The sequence below is a fragment of the Barbus barbus genome, assembly GCF_936440315.1.
Source record: "Barbus barbus genome assembly, chromosome: 2".
In the NCBI taxonomy this organism is placed as follows: Eukaryota; Metazoa; Chordata; class Actinopteri; order Cypriniformes; family Cyprinidae; genus Barbus; species Barbus barbus.
This window is the reverse complement of record NC_136730.1, coordinates 36,980,666-37,003,196: the sequence shown is the minus strand read 5'-3', so window position 1 is coordinate 37,003,196 and position 22,531 is coordinate 36,980,666. Positions and strand designations below refer to the sequence as shown.

At 36.2% G+C, this 22,531-nt stretch overlaps 2 protein-coding genes across 3 annotated transcripts in view; both read right to left on the bottom strand.

Annotated features, from left to right (window-relative positions):
* Nucleotides 1-19,577, bottom strand: part of LOC306842766 (aspartyl/asparaginyl beta-hydroxylase-like) — a 35,536-nt gene extending 15,959 nt beyond the window's left edge. Inside the window, exons 1-4 of one of the 2 annotated variants that reach the window (XM_079373826.1) lie at nt 19,371-19,577; nt 18,971-19,021; nt 12,195-12,344; nt 10,113-10,184 (exon numbers count right to left, since the gene is read on the bottom strand). In XM_079373826.1, the coding sequence (XP_079229952.1) occupies nt 10,113-10,184; nt 12,195-12,344; nt 18,971-19,021; nt 19,371-19,410 (313 nt within the window). In that variant the 5' untranslated portion in view covers nt 19,411-19,577. Of the gene's footprint in view, nt 1-10,112; nt 10,185-12,194; nt 12,345-14,932; nt 15,074-18,970; nt 19,022-19,370 lie in introns of those variants that run through there. The other variant, XM_079373827.1, reaches the window with a different exon arrangement.
* Nucleotides 782-8,080, bottom strand: LOC306876745 (uncharacterized protein; the record flags this gene model as incomplete). The annotated part of the gene is made up of 4 exons (XM_079428131.1): nt 782-793; nt 4,392-5,977; nt 6,482-6,520; nt 8,053-8,080. The coding sequence occupies 4 exons, from the start codon at nt 8,078-8,080 to the stop codon at nt 782-784; spliced, it is 1,665 nt and encodes a 554-aa protein (XP_079284257.1).
* Nucleotides 19,578-22,531: the final 2,954 nt, after the last annotated feature.

The following is a 22,531-nucleotide window of genomic DNA, read 5'->3' as shown; positions in this document are numbered from 1 at the left end:
CATTTCAGACTTTGTTCACAATGCATTCAAATATAATTTGTTTCAAATATGACCTTTTAGGCCCAACTGTCTGCACTGCCATTTTGCAAGTAATCAGATGAAATTGGACCAATTTGTTCAGTGTAAATGCTAGCAAGAGACTTTCTTCAACAAGAAGTGAGAACAGCTATAAGTGTGAATAGAGATGATTAAAAAAAAACTGCTAATGTTCATTATCGCATCTCACAGTGGTGCTGAACTTAAAACAAATGAAACGAAAGTGTTTTGCACATTCATGAACACACAATGTTTAAAACCACTCAGCCATATGCTCATTTTAAAAAAAACAATTGCTACAATCAATATCATAGTTCACTATAAACCAAATCAGGCACATCTTTACACATTTGTTTTGTGACATATACGCCATGTCGTAAATGAAAAACAAAAACTATGAAATATAATGATATTTCAGATTCAAGTGCAATTTCAAAACTTCAAATAAATACTGTATTTCAAGTCACTAAATGGATTTGAGCTAGCAGCACCCTTACATAAACCATTTTTTAATGCGATTGTATCAGGAGGCTCCTAAGTCAAGTTTACACCTGGCATTAATGTGTTGTATCTGGACATTGTTTAGCTTGACTGCATTTATGCCTTCATTCCAGTCACCAGTGTGATCAGATAAACATACATAAAGACCAGGAAATTGTAAAATACTATAAGAGAGGTTGTATTAACTGAAATATTTCTATTCTCTAAATAAAAAATTAAAAAATGGATAATTCAAAATGCATAGTCATTTTAACAGCTAAAAAAACAACAACAAAAACACTTAAGAATCTGGCTTCTATTTCCCTTCTTTCAAATGTTTCTACAATATAGGATATTATTAAGAATTAGACAATCTCATTGTGCTAAAAGCGTGTTTGATTATCTCTGAACCAGATGGTGGCAACTTTTTTTTTTTTTACCTTGGTTGTTTGTACATATTGCGACGGTTCAGAAAGCTCTGTTATACATAATAAAATAACGTACCACTACACTACAGGGTAGGGATGGAACGATTCACTCAACTCACGATTTGATTCACAATTTAATAATAATTGCATATTATTGCTCTTTTGTTGGTTTTGATTGCTTCTATTCTCCTCGTTTATAAGTCTCTTTGGATAAAAGCCTCTGCTAAATAACACAACTAAATTAGAATTTTAAAACAAGCAAATTTTATAAACAAAATAAGGCTTTGTCTGTGCTCTTTCCATTTAAAATTAGAGGCAACCACAGCATTTTAATCATGATCCAAACAAAGATGCTGCATACATGCAACATGAGCCGTTGTTAATATAAATTAGATTGTATAATTTCGAAATTTGAAGCAAAAACAGAATGGTCTGACTTCAGTTTTGTGTAACTACTGTATACATAAAAAATATCTGCATGAAATGAAACCGAAGATGCGCAGATTCACTCTCTGCCAGCAGGTGGCGCTTTAAGCATTTCCTTGGTTTCCGCTGTAAACAAAGCAGCGCTGCACTTATGAACTTTAATATGCATTATACAGAGGCAAGTTTAAAACAAAACAATAGCAGACCGTAAATTCCCATGCATTCATATAAACTTATGAATCGTCTGGAACATGCATTCATATAAACTTATGAATCGTCACATATGAATCGATTTTCATCCGGCTCGCGGTTAATCGTTACATTACACTCTACCTTAAACCTAACTGACAGCGTTAACAAAAGTATATATGAGATAAAAAAAACTTGTCCCTTTTAGACTTGCACTCTATTAATTTACTGCTTGTTTTCTTAAAAAAACAAAAACAAAAAAAAACTAACCCTAGATGATCTAATCTTTTTGTATTCTATCCGTTTTCTTTATTATACAATTAACAAAAGCAAAAAAGGCATCTAAACACTAGCTTGCTCGATTCATTATTTATATTTATTTATTATATTATATAATAAAAAAAAAATACCTTGCTATGTGTACTGCATTGAGCTAACTGAGACTTGTTATAGCACTTGCTCTTTTATTGATTTTGATTGCTTCCGTTGTCCTCGTCTCTTTGGATAAAAGCGTCTGCTAAATGACTAAATGTAAATGTAAATAAACGCATTTGCTGAAGCAACCGTGGCATTTTAGCTTGCATCTACAAGTCTTTGAGCTCTTCTATTGAATGTCTTGACTTGCGTTTCATGGGACTCGTGCCAAAGAGCAATGGTGAGCTACTGAGCAAGTTTACTACATCAGCAAAACAATACATATTGAGCTGATTATGTGAGGCAAACATCATTTATTTGATTTACATGTGTTTTTGTGGTCGCAAGTAGTGGTAAAATTATATATAATCACCAATGCCAATAAAGTAACTCTAGGCATTGTTTTTTTCTCTGTTAGTTTTTCCGTTTGGCCGATAAGTTTTGGAAGCAGGTCTTAATGAGTTTACCGTCTTAACAGCTCTTATCTAGTAATTATATTAAAGTTATTATAGTATAGTTCGCTTTAAATCTGCCATCAGCCACCTTGTTCTCTAAGATATCCTCAAAAACAGATTAATGCCATGTGTAAAGGAGCCCTAAATAGTGTACAGTCAATATATCCTTAAAAAATAGTTAGCTACAGTACAAGCTACAAACAAAAAGCTGCTAACTACATTGAAGCTAAGAGTATAAACTTTATAATTATATAACTTTCAATTGATATTTAATTCCGCAACTAGAGCAGTTTTTATCTGGCATTAAAACAGAGTATAATACATATTAATAAATATTCACAGAGTAAAATGATTAACACACTAATTTCTATAACTCACTATTTTATAAATTCAGTCTGGACTTCTGTGCAGGCTAAATCACTTCTTGTGGAGGTGTTGGACTCCGTTTCCTTGAGAACCGGCTGACTGAGTCAAACCTCCCAACACCGTTGGGTTATTACCTCCTTCACTCAGAGCTGCATGGGTCCAACAGCCATGCAGAGTTTTGTTTTACTACACCACTAGTTAGAAAGTAGCTTGTTAGTATTTTGAACAGCGGTCACTGTCACTAAAAACCATTAGTAGTAACGCTACTTTTAGTTGTTTACTTTGCAGCGCTGTTCCTAGTAAACACCTTAGGAGTTTTTTATTTCCAATCATATCTCACAGTTATGGCAGTTTACTATTATTTCTTGATAGTTTTTTTTGAAGATTTAAGTAAACCACGAGTAGATATTTTCTCATCTCTGGTATTTTTTTCATCTGCTGATTCTTTTTCGTTTCCTGATTGATCAGCTTTTTGTCCATGAGCTTTTTTATTTAATTTGGCCTCTTTTTCTTGTTTGTTATTGTTCACATTTTCTTTTTCCTCCTTTACATCTTTCTCTGTTTGCCCCTTTGGTGCACTTTCTTTTACTTTGTTAAGCCTTTCTTTCTCTGCTTTCTCTTTATCCAGGCTTTCTTTTTCTGCTTTTTCTTTATTGAGTCTCTCTTTTTCTGCCTTTTCTTTGGCCAGTCTTTCTTTTTCTGCCTTTTCTTTAGCGGGTCTTTCTTTTTCTGCCTTTTCTTTGGCCAGTCTTTCTTTTTCTGCCTTTTCTTTAGCGGGTCTTTCTTTTTCTTTAGCGATTCTCTCTTTTTCTGCTTTTTCTTTAGCGGGTCTTTCTTTTTCTGCTTTTTCTTTGGCCAGTCTTTCTTTTTCTGCCTTTTCTTTAGCGGGTCTTTCTTTTTCTTTAGCGATTCTCTCTTTTTCTGCTTTTTCTTTAGCGGGTCTTTCTTTTTCTGCTTTTTCTTTGGCCAGTCTTTCTTTTTCTGCCTTTTCTTTAGCGGGTCTTTCTTTTTCTTTAGCGATTCTCTCTTTTTCTGCTTTTTCTTTAGCGGGTCTTTCTTTTTCTTTAGCGATTCTCTCTTTTTCTGCTTTTTCTTTAGCGGGTCTTTCTTTTTCTGCTTTTTCTTTCTCCAGTCTTTCTTTTTCTGCTTTTTCTTTAGCGGGTCTTTCTTTTTCTGCTTTCTCTTTCTCCAGTCTTTCTTTCTCTGCTTTCTCTTTCACCAGTCTTTCTTCTTCTGCTTTTTCTTTGGCCAGTCTCTCTTTTTCTGCTTTCTCTTTCTCCAATCTTTCTTTCTCTGCTTTCTCTTTCTCCAATCTTTCTTCTTCTGCTTTTTCTTTGGCCAGTCTCTCTTTTTCTGCTTTCTCTTTCTCCAATCTTTCTTTCTCTGCTTTCTCTTTCTCCAATCTTTCTTTCTCTGCTTTCTCTTTCTCCAATCTTTCTTTCTCTGCTTTCTCTTTCTCCAATCTTTCTTTTTCTGCCTTTTCTTTGGCGCGTCTCTCTTTTTCTGCCTTTTCTTTGGCGAGTCTCTCTTTCTCTGCTTTCTCTTTATCCAATCTTTCTTTTTCTGCTTTTTCTTTGGCCAGTCTCTCTTTTTCTGCTTTCTCTTTCTCCAGTCTCTCTTTCTCTGCTTTCTCTTTCTCCAGTCTCTCTTTTTCGGCTTTTTCTTTGGCCAGTCTCTCTTTTTCTGCTTTTTCTTTCTCCAGTCTCTCTTTCTCTGCTTTCTCTTTCTCCAGTCTCTCTTTCTCTGCTTTCTCTTTCTCCAGTCTCTCTTTCTCTGCTTTCTCTTTCTCCAGTCTCTCTTTCTCTGCTTTCTCTTTCTCCAATCTTTCTTTTTCTGATTTCTCTTTCTCCAGTCTTTCTTTTTCTGCTTTTTCTTTAGCGCGTCTCTCTTTTTCTGCTTTTTCTTTGGCCAGTCTTTCTTTTTCCGCCTTTTCTTTGGCCAGTCTTTCTTTCTCTGCTTTCTCTTTCTCCAGTCTCTCTTTTTCTGCTTTTTCTTTGGCCAGTCTCTCTTTTTCTGCTTTTTCTTTGGCCAGTCTCTCTTCTTCTGCTTTTTCTTTGGCCAGTCTCTCTTTTTCTGCTTTCTCTTTCTCCAGCCTCTCTTTCTCTGCTTTCTCTTTCTCCAGCCTCTCTTTCTCTGCTTTCTCTTTCTCCAGTCTCTCTTTTTCTGCTTTCTCTTTCTCCAGCCTCTCTTTCTCTGCTTTCTCTTTCTCCAGTCTCTCTTTTTCTGCTTTCTCTTTCTCCAGCCTCTCTTTCTCTGCTTTCTCTTTCTCCAGTCTCTCTTTTTCTGCTTTCTCTTTCTCCAGCCTCTCTTTCTCTGCTTTCTCTTTCTCCAGTCTCTCTTTTTCTGCTTTCTCTTTCTCCAGTCTCTCTTTTTCTGCCTTTTCTTTGGCCAGTCTCTCTTTTTCTGCTTTTTCTTTGGCCAGTCTCTCTTTTTCTGCTTTTTCTTTGGCCAGTCTCTCTTTTTCTGCTTTTTCTTTCTCCGCTTTCTCTTTCTCCAGTCTTTCTTTTTCTGCTTTTTCTTTGGCCAGTCTCTCTTTTTCTGCTTTTTCTTTGGCCAGTCTCTCTTTTTCTGCTTTTTCTTTCTCCAATCTTTCTTTCTCTGCTTTTTCTTTAGCGCGTCTCTCTTTTTCTGCCTTTTCTTTGACCAGTCTTTCTTTCTCTGCTTTCTCTTTCTCCAATCTTTCTTTCTCTGTTTTCTCTTTCTCCAATCTTTCTTTCTCTGCTTTTTCTTTAGCAAACCTTTCTTTTTCTGCCTTTTCTTTTGCAAGTCTATCCTTTTCTGCCCTTTCTTTGTCCAGTTTTTCTTTCGTGAGTCTCTCTTTTTCTGCTTTTTCTTTAGCCAGTCTTTCAATTTCTGCTTTCTCTTTCTCCATCTTTTCTTTTTCTGCTTTTTCTTTGGCTAGTCTTTCTTGTTCCACTCTTTCTCTCTCTGCTTTCTCCTTGGCTACCTTCTCCTCTTGCTCTCTTTGTATTCGTTTCTCTTGAAGCTTAGCTTCTGCCTCTTCTTTGACTTTTTGGGCAGCAAGAGCAGCTTGTCTCTCCTCTTCCTCTTGAGCCAAAACACTACGGACCTCAGCAAGGGCTAGTTTGGCAATCTTTTTGGCTTCAATCTTCTCATGAATAATTCGTAGCTGCTCCTTCAGAGCTACTTTCAGCTTTCGCCCAATATCCCTGGTAGGATGTTCTGAGAATGAGTGGGACAAAAATTCACATCTCAGAAGGCTCATCATTCCCATGTCCCATGCAAACACACATATTATTTGATTGAGCTCTCTTAAGTGTGTGAATAACTATCTTAGTCTCTATAGTTCACAAGAAAGGAAAATCCACATTCAGTTCTTTCATTTATAATTAGGATTTCTTTTTGATGATCAGTTTATTTGTCAATTTTATTGCTTTAGTGTTTTAATGATTAATTGATAGTTTGAAACAAAGACTCCAATTGTTTTCATTCATGCATCTGATAAAAAAAAAAATTGCATTGTTGTGCAACTTATGTCCCTTCTAAACACACACACACAGAATTTGTATATGCACAGAAACATACACATCATGTGTTCTGCAGAAAAAAAATGTCATGCAGGTTTTGGAACAACATGAGGGTGAGTATATCATGACAGAATTATTTTTTTGAGCATTACTGAAGCTAATTTATTATGCTACTAACTCCTTAACTCATGCTAAGTACCTCTGTCTTTTTTAAGACCCACTTCTTTAGGTGTCTCATCTGCATTGAAAGAGGGGCAAACAGAACTTAGAAGAAAGAATGACTTGGAAAGATGTGTAATTGTTGCAACTGCCAAGTTACAGAACACATGCTCTAATAAAATCCAACATTCAGCTGATTAGTTACTAAATCATAACAAAAAAAAAAAAAAAAAACTTTAAAATGTTAGTTCACACAAAAATGAAAAATCTGTTACCATTTATTCAACCTTTATAACATTCCGTTTATCTTCAGAGCGCAAATGAAAATATTTTCAAATTTTTTCTCCAATGAGAAATAAAGAATTTTCCTTAAGTATATTTTTCCCCCTTAGTATCCAAATAGCACTTCCTGGAGGAAAGAAAACAATAAGAATGATAAATAGAGCCCACAAATCCACACACAAACAATAACTATCACCAGACAACGTGGTCCACAGCATTAATTAAACACACACTAAAAAATGGAAACCTTTAGAACTTTAAAACGTATTCCTGTGTTATGATGTTACTGTTTTTCAGAAAGGGCAAAATATTGGCCTGCATCAACTAGTGAGATCACTGAAATTTGGTAAAGAACTGCCCAATGCATTATTAAAACCCAGAAGGTGGGTCACCTTTTGGTTCACTATAAACGTCATGTAAGAACTGTAGTCAGGAGGAAAAATAAATTAATTCTTGAATGACCACGAGCACCAAAACTTTTAGGGAGCCTAAATAATTGATTATGAAGCATTGGTCAGGTCTAGTCTCTGCAATGTTATTTGGCAGTAAAATGAAGTCAGCTGAGTACTAAATGACCATCCAATGACAGCACTCACATATTACAGGACGACAATTCCAAGCTCAAATTGTTCAAGAGTGGTTCAGGGAGCACAATGAATTATTTCTACACATGAACTGGGCACCATAGATTCCTGATCTTAATCGCACGCAGAGATGATTAGATTAGATACAAATTGTAATCCATTACTGATTCCAAATTACATGACAAAAATTAAAGTTAGTAATGTAATCCATTACATTACACATTTTAGGTAATATAATCAGACTACTGTTTAATTACTTTTGACCTAACACATTTATCACATTGATTTAAATAAGATAATCTTGTACCATATCTATATAAAAATGCAAAGAAAAAGAATATATGTTCCATTTATTGTTACCAACAACATGAAGTGCATTAAACATTACATTATGTCAAGGTTTCCCTAAACTGGCATTCGTAAAGGAACTGCAGGGGGTTTGAGAGTTTATTGAAAAGCAAATAATTAATCCAATCATAAAAATGTAATATTAAAATCGATCATTTTAAAATAACAATCAAAATAAAACACTTACTAAAAAATGTAAATATTTGATTTGTTTACCAGCATGTCATGTGACCACTAACCAATGTCAGGGAACCGTGAACATGCAAATATGGTACTTAAATATTAAAACATTTATTTAAAAATCGCAGAGGTACTTTAGCGGAACACTCCGCTTTTTTTTTTTTTTATAAATAGACTCATTTTCCAACTCCCCAAGAGTTAAAACGTTGAGTTTTACCGTTTTCGAGTCCATTCAGCCAATTCATGCCGTACCATGGGTGCAGCAGGCACAATGATATTACGCAGCACTTGAAAATAGTCCCCAGCTATACCAGAACTAGTTACATAGCTGGGGACTATTTTCAGGTGCTGTGTAATATCACTACGCCTGCTGCACCCATGGTACGGCAGCAAAGTTCCTTGATTATTACGCCAGAATGAGAGTATAGTTCCTAGCCATATCAACCTAGAAAATCGCAACTTTTCATTTTCCGTCAGTCTTAGTACACAATGTAACTACAGAAGAGTCAAGTTTTAAATAGGAAAAATATTGAAACTCTTTGGTCATTTTTGAGCGAGATGCTAACGGTCTAATCAGATTCAATGATCTATGCTAAGCTACGCTAAAAGTGCTACCGTCAGACCCAGAGATCGGCTGAATGGATTCGAAAACGGTAAAACTCAACTGTTTAACTCTTGAGGAGTTGGAAAATGAGCCTATTTTCCAAAAAAGTGGAGTGTTCCTTTACAGCTAGTGCCACGAGAAAGCAAAATATGTTCATGCAGCGAGAGAAACATAAAACTAATCCGATGTCAGTTCTTTTTTATCGTCACGGTCATACATATTTTTTTTTTTATTAGATAATTATTACGTCTTCTAAAATAGAAGTGTAAGAATATACAATATACATACAATATACATCTGTATGTAATTTCAATGCTATGGGCTTTGTGATATTTAAAGATGGTCATCTTTAACCATGATTGTCGGGATTTATATGAAATGGCAACACTTTACAATAAGAGTCATTTTGTAACGTAAACTAAGGTTAGTAAATGCTGTATAGTATCTCATTGTTAAGATTGTTAAATTCAACATTTACTAATACATTTTAACACTTTAAAAGTTGTTTGTTTAAAGTTTGTTTAAAAATCTACAAAGTGATAGACAACCATTACATGGAGGACAAGCAGTGACACTTAAAAATAAATTCAAATGAAAGTGTCAATTATCAATAACAAATTTTCATATATATATATATATATATATATATATATATATATATATATATATATATATATATATATATATATATATATATAAACTTTTCAAATTGACAAATAGATCTAAAAACAAATTCATGTATTTGTTTAAAAATAGCTAAATGTAACAATAATACATTGATAAATAATTTTAATTGCTTTTCTTATCTTTTTACAAAAACGCTTTTTAATCATTCTGCAAAAAACAATGATATTTATTAAAAAAATACATTTACATAATTAACATGAATTATTTTCAAATTGAATTGATTTGTTTTGTTGCAAATAACCGTTCATTTGTCAATTTGAAAAGTTGATTTTTAACCATACACTCTCATGAATCCACTTCAGTCAAGTTTGGGTGCCAAGAGCCAAGTCAGAATAAAATGCTTCTTCAAAGACCTCAAACAACACACCAATGCACACCTTCCAACATGCCAGTCAGAAAAGCTACATCTTTTTGCAGCTTTCTCAGTGCAAGCAAACACAATCGACAAACACAAAGCATAGGCACAGGTGGCCATGATAGCCACAAAAATATCTTTACATGTAAGCTTGGAATGGCCTGCTTGGATACGGTCTCCCTCTGTTGTGATATTTTTTGAGGTTTTTTCCTTAGTAGCCACAGTAGCATTTTCTGAAGCAAAGAAAGCTGTATGAATGATACCAATAAATAGAAAAGGCATATATGCACACACATAGAAAGATAAATAAACGCTGACTACCAGCAGACAACACTACAGCAGTTATTAATAACCACTGTGCAAAAGCCAAACACTTACACCACCAAATGACAGGAAACCTCAAATGCAGACACTTCTGCATTTGACATATAGTGGAGGAGTATACTACCATGTTCATGGCATCCTCACATTTAAATTTAGTGACAAGAAAAACTTTAGACCACTTGAGTCTGAACATAAATAAGGGAGATAAAAAAAAAACAGAGACAGAAAGAGTTGACACTTTTGAATGGGTTGTCACCTCAGTCAGTCATGGCGGAAAAAACCACATACACAAGTGAATCTCACTCACCCAACAACACTTTGGCATCTTCTACATCAAAGTCTCCATCGCCATCAGCATCATATACTCCTCCAAGAGCACCTTTCATTGAGCAAGGATAAAAGAAAATACTTGTGAAACGAGCAAGTGAAAATGCAGAGTAAAGAGGGTCCAACACAGTAACACGGTAAACCAAATGCATTTCCAAATCTAATTTCTTGCTCCAGACCCTGTTTATGCTTTTGTTGGTCTTGTACATCCACAATGAACCCTGAGGTTGTTAAGGCCCATTCGCACTTAGCATGACTTAACAGTATACATATCTGGTTTGTGCAATAAAAACTTGATTCCTGATGGGTGGGAACTGTCTATTCAGTTTGTCCCTCACAAATCAATCAGCAAACCAAAGACTGGTTTGCATGAAACTAAAAAAAACATTTATTTATCTTATGTTATGATCAATATTATGACAGACAGCTAGAATAACTAGATTCATTTATGGTGTATGACCCTCTCTACCCAACCTGGTGTGTGTAGGATTACTGGTCCTACCATTTAATCAATATTTACACACTCGATGATCAACAGAAGTGTCTGATTCTGACAGAAAATGGAAAAGTGTGTTAAACTTTGCAGTTTATGCTACAGTTAAAATAAGGTCCTGTATATAAAACATTCTACACTCTAGAAAATGCTGGGTTAAATACAACCCAGCACTGGGTAAAATATGGATGAACCCCAGCGATTGGGTTGTTCAGAGCCAGCGGTTGGGTTAAACATTTAACCCAACTGTTGGTTGAAAACAACCCAGCATGTGTTCTGCCCAATATTTACCCAGCACTGGGTTGTATTTAACCCAGCATTTTTTAGAGTGTATAGAAAACATTTTCTTATATAGTAAAACCTTGTGTGGACATTTCACCCAACCCTGTGGCTGTGTGTCCACCAAAGCATTTTTAACCAGCTGAGATGAGAATGCCAGGAGCTCTACTGACAACGCTCAAGCTGCGAGTGCTTGAGAGTGCTTCTGCGGCATTCTTTTTCATAACAATATTGTGGTAGTCCGGGAACTCCATCTGGTTAAGACATGAATGCTCGGAGACAGGCAACATTAACTATTAACCCAGGGGTCATCAAACTTGATCCTGGAGGGCCGGTGTCCTGCAGAGTTTAGCTCCAGCTTGCCTCAACACACCTGCCTGGAAGTTTCAAGTATACCTAGTAAGACCTTGATTAGCTGCTTCAGGTGTGTTTGATTAGGGTTGGAGCTAAACTCTGCAGGGATAACAGCCCTCCAGGACCGAACTTAGTGACCCCTGTATTAACCACTGGTGTTTAGTCATACAAGCAGGGTGTGACAGTTGGTCGGCGTTGTATTAGTCCCACCCCTCTTCCACTGTGATTGGCTAGCTGACTAAAAAGTAACAGTGATGAGTGCTGCGTTTTACCCAAAAGGTGAACATTCTTCAACTCTCATTGGCATTTAAAAAAAAAAAAAAAAAAAAGAAGTGTCACTCTTATTGAAAACAACTAAAAATAGAAATACAATAGCCTTGTGGAAAAAACACTTTGGTTGACACGCCGTCTAACACTCTTAAGCACCGGTGGGTAAGGAGGTTGTCCTCCTGGAGTTAAACAGGACAGATGTGACCATTTGTTATGAACTTGTACACTCAATGCCAGGGAAGAACAGTAGTATACTTAAAGTTATGAAGTACATACCAAGTACTTTAACATTACACAGTTATTGTATTCAATCAAGGGCATTTCTGCAACCCTTTATTTCAACAATATAATTTACTATATATTTAAATTGTTTCATTTTTCTATGAATTGTATTAGTAATCACTAAGGGAAAAATAATACACAAGAAAAAAAAATGAAGAAAAAATACAGCATTAATAAAGTATTTTTTCAGAAGGTGTGTTTTCAGGGGATCTCTCATACACACACACACTTTTACATTACTATAAAAACTGTTGACGCAAACACTCCAGAGATCTGCATGAATCATTTAGGTGACAATGTTTATTCCAAAAAACAATTTTACCACAAAATGTGAGCAGTCTACATTCCTGCAAGACTGTTTAAAAAAATTTAAATAAAACTTACCAACCACACTGTTGTAGTCAACTAGGTCAAACCACATGACACCCACAGACAGCCAAGCCCCCAGCAAAGCCAGCACCAACAGCCAGCTAAAGAAAGAGTTTCTCTCTGTCTTTTTTTCACTCTTAATGGCTGTATTTCCACCTGGAGAGTCTGAGAAGACACGCAAAATCAGATATGAGATATAGAATTAACATTCTAAGTTAAGTGCAAACTAAATGTACACTGAAAACTGAATTCAGAATTAGAAACAATAGATTTTCAAAAATGCTAGTTAAGCAAACACAAAAAGCAATTATTTTAATCAGGGGCGTCATGCACTCATTATTTTTGAGGGGGCACGAGTTGGGGGTGGGTCGTCATGTGACACACAGCAGCCACAACAGCATATGTTTTATTATTTTTTCCTTTTTATTTGAAACATTCCCAAATGCATTAACTGTATCATGAAATATCTTGATTCTCACCTTTATAGATTATGTTAGTTGATCTAGTGGGCAATGGTCAAAGTAACCTAATAATGTACATCTATTAACTATGCATAAAAAAACCTGTCTGTTTACTTAATTAACCAACCCAATATCATGCGTATAAATAGTACGCCAAATAAAAATTCAAACTTGTGGTATTACTACGCAAAAACTACGCGATGGGTAGGATTAGGGTTGTGGGGTAGATGCGTATCATATGCACGCCAACAAATTTATTATCATATGCACGCGAAAACTGCGTATTATATGAACGCTAAACACGTTCGTATCATATATGCCAAAGTCCATTTTTGAGTATCAATACCACGAGTTTTCTTCTTTTTTTTGCCGTATTTATACGCATTTTCATAAGACCGGGCTCAATTAACAGATATGGGTGCCAAGCCATAACATTTTAATATGACTGACTTTATATTTAATGTGAATTTAACATTGAAAGTTAATGTGAATAAAAACATTGTTAGGCTACTAATCATAACACTTTCAATGTACAGAAAGAGAGCAAAGAACATTTACATTATCAAAGCTATTTCACTGACAGTAGAGTTCAAGCACTCTCCAAAACAACCATTTAAATCACTGAAGCTGTTTACACTATGAAATTAATATCTTACTTACATATTCGTACACACATTTGCACTTTGTTTCTGACAAGAGAATTCGCCAGAAAGAGTCAAGAAAACGCCGGTGTTCTGTCGATTTGTGCTACCCTGTCAGATTTTCCTACCTCCCATTAAAACAGTAGGTAGTACAATTCAACAACGAAAAAAGCTACCTGTTAAATTAATGATTTATTAATGTCTACACCTACCACAACCCTAAACCTACCCTTACAGTAATGCAAATACAGTAATTATGTGTTATATTCGCGGTTGTGGCTAGAAGGGATACAGCTACCGGAAACCAATAATAAATATTTTTTTTCTACCTATTAGATTGTGTTTTATTAACGTCTACATCTACCCCAACCCTAAATCTACCCTTACAGTAATGCAGATGCATTAAATATTGTTGTTCAGCATGAGAAAAAGGACAAAATATTGATGTGCGCATGTGCAGTAAGCCCCGGTAGGAAAACGACAGGTAGGATAAAATGTCAGGACACCTGCATTTTAGCGATGACTCATCTGAACAGCTCTGATTGTTCATTGTAGTTCACCCAAAAATGGAAATTCTATTATCATTTTCTTACCTCATGTAATTCCAAATCCATAAGACTTTTATGTGCTATATCCAGCTGGACGCTATGTCATATTCACATGTAAAATTGCCAGGTCTTTATGGGAGAAAATATGATTCTCAGTATGCAAAGGCCATTTTATTAAGTGCACTGTTGGTTACAGTGTTTACTTGCTTTTTATTCATGTTTTTAATCATTTTATTAATTTATTATTATATATATATACACACATATCCACCCATCTCTGTAACATATCAGCATCAGCCATTAAAAAAATATATATATCTGACCACCTTTAGTTTTATAGGTTTGGAACAACATGAGGGAGAGAGTACATGACAAAACTTTCATCCTGTTACATTTGTCACCCCTACTAGCATTATGGAGTTTTCAGTTCGGTAATACTAGCTCTTCTGGCATTGTGCATTCTTATTCTATGAAAGTACCTGTAACGTCCTGAAATGAGGTCAAATGTTGAATGTAAAAAGCCACAGGGAATGGTTCACTCACAGAGGTAAATAACAAAGGGTTAAAAAAAAATAACACGATCATATAACAGATTGTATTACACTTGACTGGCAAGGTCATCTGTATGCTACATGCACATACAGACATGTGATCATACAGTTCTAATTTTCAGCCCAAACTATGAAAGGGGAGTGGTTACATATATGTGGGTGTGACCTCACAAGGTTGACAGGACCAGTGTAATTAGTATCGCAATGATTAGTCAGTCCAAAACACAACCAATTATCAAACTATCAAACATGCATTTGTTAAATGAAAACAATTCAAATGTAAAAATTACTACAAAAAGTTGTTACAACCAAAACTACAGTGGCATGTTATTAATGAATTACAAACGGGATTAAATAATTTAACAAGCTCACACTGTATGAAAAATGCAATACACAAAGTGATGAACTTTAGACTTCATGCTCAAACCAGCACCGAGGTCAACAACCTCAAGTGAAACGTTACACTATATCTGACAGATATAGATTTAGCTCACACCACACCAGTAAAAGCACCAGCAAAAACAGCTCGCATCTAAACATGTCAGACTATACCTGTCATTTTGGCTCCATCTACACTGGTTTCAGCCATGCTTGAAGGTTTCTAGTTTTTGCAAACTAAACTGCAAAAGAAAAGCAAAGCTTTTTCTGCTCACATGAAGTACATCTCACTGGTTTAACTGCAACACGATATATGCACAGCGCCTCCTGGGTATTTTTAGAGCTGCTGTACACACACCCTCTTTTGGACCTCATATGGAGACAACAGTTATAGCTAACACATACATACTAACACAATTGACCCTAAACTGAGTCCGCCTCCTGTTTCTTCTAAGAAAAAAGACCAAGCTGCAACTTTTATGAGATTTTTTTTTAAGTCTTAAAATAATTAACACCTAAACTGCACTTTGTAATAAAACACTTAAAAAACATCATGACAACACCAAAATACATCCAGGCTAAATCTGGTACATTCTGTTCATGTACATATAATGTAGGGTAAGATGGGAGAAGACCTTTAAAATAATGTGTATTTACTTGTACATTGTAAAATTGAGAAGTTTTACAAAAACGATGCGGACATTTGAATAATGCAAGAATAGAGAACGTACCGTACGTATTATTTTATATAAGAAATAACTGTTAATTGCACTTATGAATTACATTTTTTTTTTTACAAATTCTAACAGTGAAAACACAGACCTAACAAAACCATGTAACTTTGAGATTCGTTAAACCTGATTTTTAAAGCTATCATGACATTATTTTTTTAAAGAATTTTAATAAGTTACTCAAGGTTCACTTTATTGTTGATGAAGTTTAAAAACATTAAAACATTAACCATATAAAATTGGTGTTATCTGGTTTCACAGGCATCACAGGTCGGGTTCTGAAGGCCTGCGCTGACCAGCTAGCACCGGTGTTCACTGTGATCTTCAACCTCTCCCTGGAACAGTCCATAGTCCCCTCATGCTTTAAGCAGTCCACCATTGTTCCTGTCCCCAAGAAACCGCAGCCCACCTGCCTAAACGACTATCGCCCTGTAGCCCTCACATCAGTGGTGATGAAGTGCTTTGAGAGACTGGTCAGAGACTTCATCATTGCATCACTACCAGACACACTGGATCCACTACAGTTTGCATACAGGCATAACCGCTCCACGGAGGATGCTATCTCACACCTCCTCCATACCACAACAAGTCACCTGGACTGCAGAAAAGGGAATTATGTAAAAATGCTGTTTGTGGACTACATTTCAGCGTTTAACACCATAATTCCCTCCACATTCACCTCCAAGTTGGAGGTCCTTGGTCTCAGCACATACTTGTGCCAATGGATCTCCAGCTTCCTGAAGGACAGACAGCAAGCCGTACGGATGGGTAAACACACCTCATCCTCCATCACCCTAAGTACTGGAGCCCCTCAAGGTTGTGTTCTGAGCCCCCTGCTGTACTCACTGTACACTTATGACTGTGTGGCCACTTCCAACTCCACCACCATCATCAAGTTTGCTGACGACACTGTTGTGTTGGGCCTGATCTCAGACAACGACGAGACGGCCTACATACAGGAGATTAAGAACCTGGAGAGTTGGTGCCAGGTGAATAGTCTACACCAGAACATCAGCAAAACTAAGGAGCTGATAGTGGACTTCAGTACGAAGCAGGAGCGGTCATACCAGCCGATCACGATCAGCGGGACTCCAGTGGAGAGAGTGGACAGCTTCAGATACCTGGGTGTTCACATCACGCAGGACTTGACTTGGTCCTGTCATACCAGCACCCTGGTGAAGAAGGCCAGGCAGCGTCTGTACCATCTGAGACGCTTAAGGGACTTTAGACTTCCCTCTCGGGTGCTTAAGACTTTTTACACCTGCACCATCGAGAGCGTCCTGACGGGCAGCATCACTTCCTGGTTCGGGAACTGCACTATGCAGGACAGACGAGCCCTCCAGAGGGTGGTGCGTTCAGCGGAACGTACCATTCACACAGAGCTCCCTGACCTGCAGGACATCTACAGCAAGCGGTGCCTGACCAGGGCCAGGAAGATAGTGAAGGACCTCAGCCATCCCAACAATGGACTCTTTTCTCTGCTGCGTTCAGGGAGGCGCTTCCGCTCCATGAAGGCGAACACAGAGAGAATGAGGAGGAGCTTCTTCCCGCAGGCCATTCGGAGTCTTAACCTCTCTCCACTCTAATCACATCACCCCACACTTCCACATTTTCATTACAATCTGCACTAATTTGTAGAAGGTCACGTAAGGATAAATGAGTGGGACTTACATACCATTTGTCTTTGTCTTTAGTATTCCTTTTACTCACTTATACACTTTACTGCACTGCACAGCACACAGACACTTTATCACTGACATACACTTTACTTTTTATAGAATCTATATAGAATCATATTCTATTTTTATTCTTCATATCTATTTTTATTCTCATATCTATTTTTTATTTTATTTTATTGCTAGTTTATTTCTATATATATGTTTACTGTACTTTTTCTATTTGTATTTTTGTAAACTTGAGGTTTTTCTTAATTTTTGTTGGACAATTTGTTGGACAGTCGTACAATACATTTCACTACATGTCGTACTATGTATGTATATGTATGTGACAAATAAAATTTGAATTTGAATTTCTCCCAAAGCATTTTTTCTCCATTATCCAAACATCACATGGAGCAAAATAATGTGAACACCCAGTATTTATTTATTTATATACTTTTTTTTTTTTTTGCTGTTTATATTCCCTAGGATGTATATTAGTGTAGTGTAAGTTGTGTTCAGAAGTGTTTAGTACAAGCCATGGGTGAAATGGCTTGGACATCTGAAAATGGCAAATCATGGAAACACGTTTAGCAGTCTGTAACATTAACAGTTCAATCATTTGGTGTTGTAAAAACATGTCTTCATGATTATGACTGTGTACTCAAAGCATGACAAGACTTCATCAGCAAAGAAGAATGATAGAGACCGTCAAATACTAAGAACCGTGTCCAAACAACACAGAACTACTGCAGCAAAGTGAAAACTAATTTTCACACTGAAGACCCTGTTTCCGCAAAAACTGACCACAGAGAAGTTCACAAAGCCAACATCCATGAAAGAGCTGCAACTGCTAAAACTTTAATCACAAACACTAATGCCAAAATGTGAAAAAGATGGTGTCAGATTCATGATCATAAACTTGGACATTTGGAGCACCAAGATGTTTTTTATCAAACAACTGGGGGACGCTTTTGAAAATAAGTCTTTCATTTGCAGACTCGTAACTCTGCATATATTTGTCTATTGCACAATTGCACTATAGTATGTTGTAATTTTTGTTGCTATTATCAGACGTGCCCTTATTTCTTGTATTATGATGCAATCGGAGATACTGTGTTTCGTTTCTCCCTGAAGCCACTGGCAGATTTATAGACAACATTCAACTGGAGACTATTCAAAAGTTGTATGAATCTATTCAAAGAAAGTTAGAAGCTATAGTAAATGCAAACGATGCTAAAACACCTTAATAATGACACACTGCCTGTTTGTTCACTTGAATTTGTCCAACCCCTGTACAATTATGTGAATTTAATTCTTGAATGAGGAAAAAATGGAGAGCGGGACTTGATTTTGTCCACTGGGACTGTCGTCGTTTGCTAACTGCTGTACATCTGTATCACTGCAGCTCAGTGACCTCCGAGTAGGAGAGAAAGAAGACAGAAACCTCCAAGAGATTCACTATGGATTTGTGGTTAAACAGTGAAAACAGCCATTTAAAACTTCATGCCATAACATTTTATTGTAGTTTATATATTTAATTTCTAACAACTTTATTGTCATTATTTTGCTTAAATATAAACACACTCAGTATGTTCAGCTCTGTCCTAATAATAATGATGTTGATCTGAATTAGGTGTGTTAGATAAGAGACATACAAAATGTGCAGAGTGGTGGGGCACCGGGGACCGGAATTGAAACAGGAGCTATTTTAGAAGCTGCTTTACTTAAACAATGCTAGATGGCTTTAGGGGATGCAGTTGAGGGGTTGATTAACTGCACAATTTCATTATTTTATTAAATATTTTAAGCTTTAACGTTACCTCCACATACTTGCCCTGTCTGCTTGGAGCTGACTTCAATTCTGCCAGGACCTTTAAATCAGTAAAAAAATCACTGCAGAACATCACATTTTAAACTCGTTATTAATAATACATATGTCTAACTAACAAACTTTGCCACAAGGTATGTTTAAAAAAGGCCATGAAATCGTATGGATATGTAATAAATCATCTCTGCAAGCTTTATCATTAAACATCCACCCCATTCTGTACGAAAAAGATTCTTTCACTACTGCGAGGATAACACACTGAAATTGCTTGATTAAATCTAACCCCTGAATTGCGACATTTAAATAATATTGTGTAATAAAAAGCATCTATGTATTGGGCCCCACATAAAGAACAATGTACTTGTATGAAACGAAATCTTAATTAACGTTACCTTTTCTGGCATGGTTGCGAAGCGCCTTCTTCTGCTTCATGATAACAGAGGGAGAACGTTTGAAGAGGCTTGTTATGGTTAATCTCACAATCTAACAGCTCTAATTTTGATTTGTGCAGAGAGCTTTCTTGCTCTTCTTCGGGTTTAATAGCAGATTGGTGTCATAAGCACATACTGCCACCTACTGTACATTGTGCTCTTCTTCTCATTCTTCTTCTTTCGTTTATTGGCGGATACATTGTGCTCTTATCATCATGAAAATACTTTATGGGCGCTTCTCAAACGGAAGGCTGCTTCAAGGCCAGAGTCCTGCTCAGTATTAACGCTTGAATTAGACAGTCTAGTAAGTGTGGATGGATACGAAACAGAAATACCATTAAAATTATAATGTGAAGAATACTTATTAAAAATCTATTAACTGGCCTTAAAACCGAACAGTACAGACAGGAAAGACTGTGGAGGTTTACATTTATTCACAGTTTAGCAGTATTAACTTAAAACAATAACAACAACAAAAAAGAAAACAATGCTATATTCTCCAAAACTTTTTTTTTTTTTTTTTTGTCTGAGGTTTGCAAAAAGGTTGCTCTTCAGGAGCAGGGTTGAAGACCCCTAGTGCCTGATGAAGCACATAGGGTCAGTTGTGGAAATGCCACTCGCCCAGTAGGTGTCAGTGCTGTATTTTCAGTGTCTTATGCTTATGTTCATTTGTCATGTGGCTACATGTGATATTATGCCTTGCAAACGTAAAAAAAAGGGATTTCCTTTTATGTATTGAACATTAATTTAAATATGCAGGTGCTGGTCATAAAATTAGAATATCATGAAAAAGTTGATTTATTTCAGTAATACCATTCAAAAAGCGAAACTTGTATATTAGATTAATTCACTACACACAGACTGATATATTTCAAATGTTTATTTCCTTTAATTTTGACGATTATAACTGACAATGAAAGTCCCAAATTCAGTATCTCAGAAAATTAGAATATTGTGAAAATGTTCAATATTGAAGACCCCTGGTGCCACACTCTAATCAGCTAATTAACTCAAAACACCTGCAAAAGCCTTTAAATGGTCTCTCAGTCTAGTTCTGTAGGCTACACAATCATGGGGAAGACTGCTGACTTGACAGTTGTCCAAAAGACGACCATTGACACCTTGCACAAGGAGGGCAACACACAAAAGGTCATTGCTAAAGAGGCTGGCTGTTCACAGAGCTCTGTGTCCATGCATATTAATAGAGGGGCGAAGGGAAGGACAAGATGTGGTAGAAAAAAGTGTACAAGCAATAAGGATAACCGCACCCTGGAGAGGACTGTGAAAAAAAAACATTCAAAAATGTGGGGGAGATTCACAAAGAGTGGACTGCAGCTGGAGTCAGTGCTTCAAGAACCACCACGCACAGACGTATGCAAGACATGGGTTTCAGCTGTCGCATTCCTTGTGTCAAGCCACTCTTGAACAAGAGACAGCGTCAGAAGCGTCTTGACTGGACTGCTGCTGAGTGGTCCAAAGTTATGTTCTCTGATGAAAGTAAATTTTGCATTTCCTTTGGAAATCAAGGTCCCAGAGTCTGGAGGAAGAGAGGAGAGGCACATGATCCACGTTGCTTGAGGTCCAGTGTAAAGTTTCCACAGTCATTGATGGTTCGGGGTGCCATGTCATCTGCTGGTGTTGGTCCATTGTGTTTTCTGAGGTCCAAGGTCAACGCAGCCGTCTACCAGGAAGTTTTAGAGCACTTCATGCTTCCTGCTGCTGACCAACTTTATGGAGATGCAGATTTAATTTTCCAACAGGACTTGGCACCTGCACACACTGCCAAAGCTACCAGTACCTGGTTTAAGGACCATGGTATCCCTGTTCTTGATTGGCCAGCAAACTCGCCTGACCTTAACCCCATAGAAAACCTATGGGGTATTGTGAAGAGGAAGATGCAATACGCCAGACCCAACAATTCAGAAGAGCTGAAGGCCACTATCAGAGCAACATGGGCTCTCATAACACCTGAGCAGTGCCACAGACTGATCGACACCATGCCACGCCGCATTGCTGCAGTAATCCAGGCCAAAGCAGCCCCAACTAAATATTGAGTGCTGTACATGCTCATACTTTGCATGTTCATACTTTTCAGTTGGCCAACATTTCTAAAAATCATTTTTTTTGCATTGGTCTTAATTGATATTCTAATTTTCTGAGATACTGAACTTGGGACTTTCATTAGTTGTCAGTTATAATCATCAAAATTAAAGGAAATAAACATTTGAAATATATCAGTCTGTGTGTAATGAATGAATCTAATATACAAGTTTCACTTTTTGAATGGTATTACTGAAATAAATCAACTTTTTCATGATATTCTAATTTTATGACCAGCACCTGTATGACCAAGGCAACATTATCTAGCTGGCTATTTTATATATCAGAATTGCAAGAAGTTTCATGAAGACAGTTAAGACAGATTTTATAAGCATCAACAAATAAGTACTGCGTTTGATTGTTTAGCTACAAAATTTTGAATTTAATTATAGCTTATAATTTATAGTCTTTAGAGTTATATTTAAACAGTAGAATTTATAATTACTAAACTATTATAATTACTATAGCAATTTAGAAATCTAATTATTTAATAAATGTAATATAATTATATTATTATTATTAATTGTTTATTTACTTTTTGCATTTTGGACAGAAAAATATGTTGCTAAAAACAAAATGTATAATTTTATTTGGAACCAGTGGAAATAATAGATTTTTCAGTTGTAATTCACAGCCTGACACTGTCTAAAGAGGCTTCAGATGAACATGTAATAGCAAGATAGCAAAACAGTGTTGCAAAGGTGTAGTCCTATCTGCAGAGACACCAAGAAAAAAAAACAACAAGTTTTGGTGAGGAAAGAAAACTACTGCTTTGTTTTAAGTACCAAGCCACACAAACATAAACAATATGAAGCAGAACAACAAGAAGAATGCATGAGCACAAAATGTACTGCAATTATAACTCTAATTTATAACAATACATATGACACATAAAGTTGTTAATAATTAATCTCTGAATTCTGTACTGTTTTTTTTATACAAAACTATCTTCAGCAGTGCATAGTTTTTAATGGCTTTTAGAATGCATTATTCTTATGACTGTTTTTTTTGTGAGATATGTT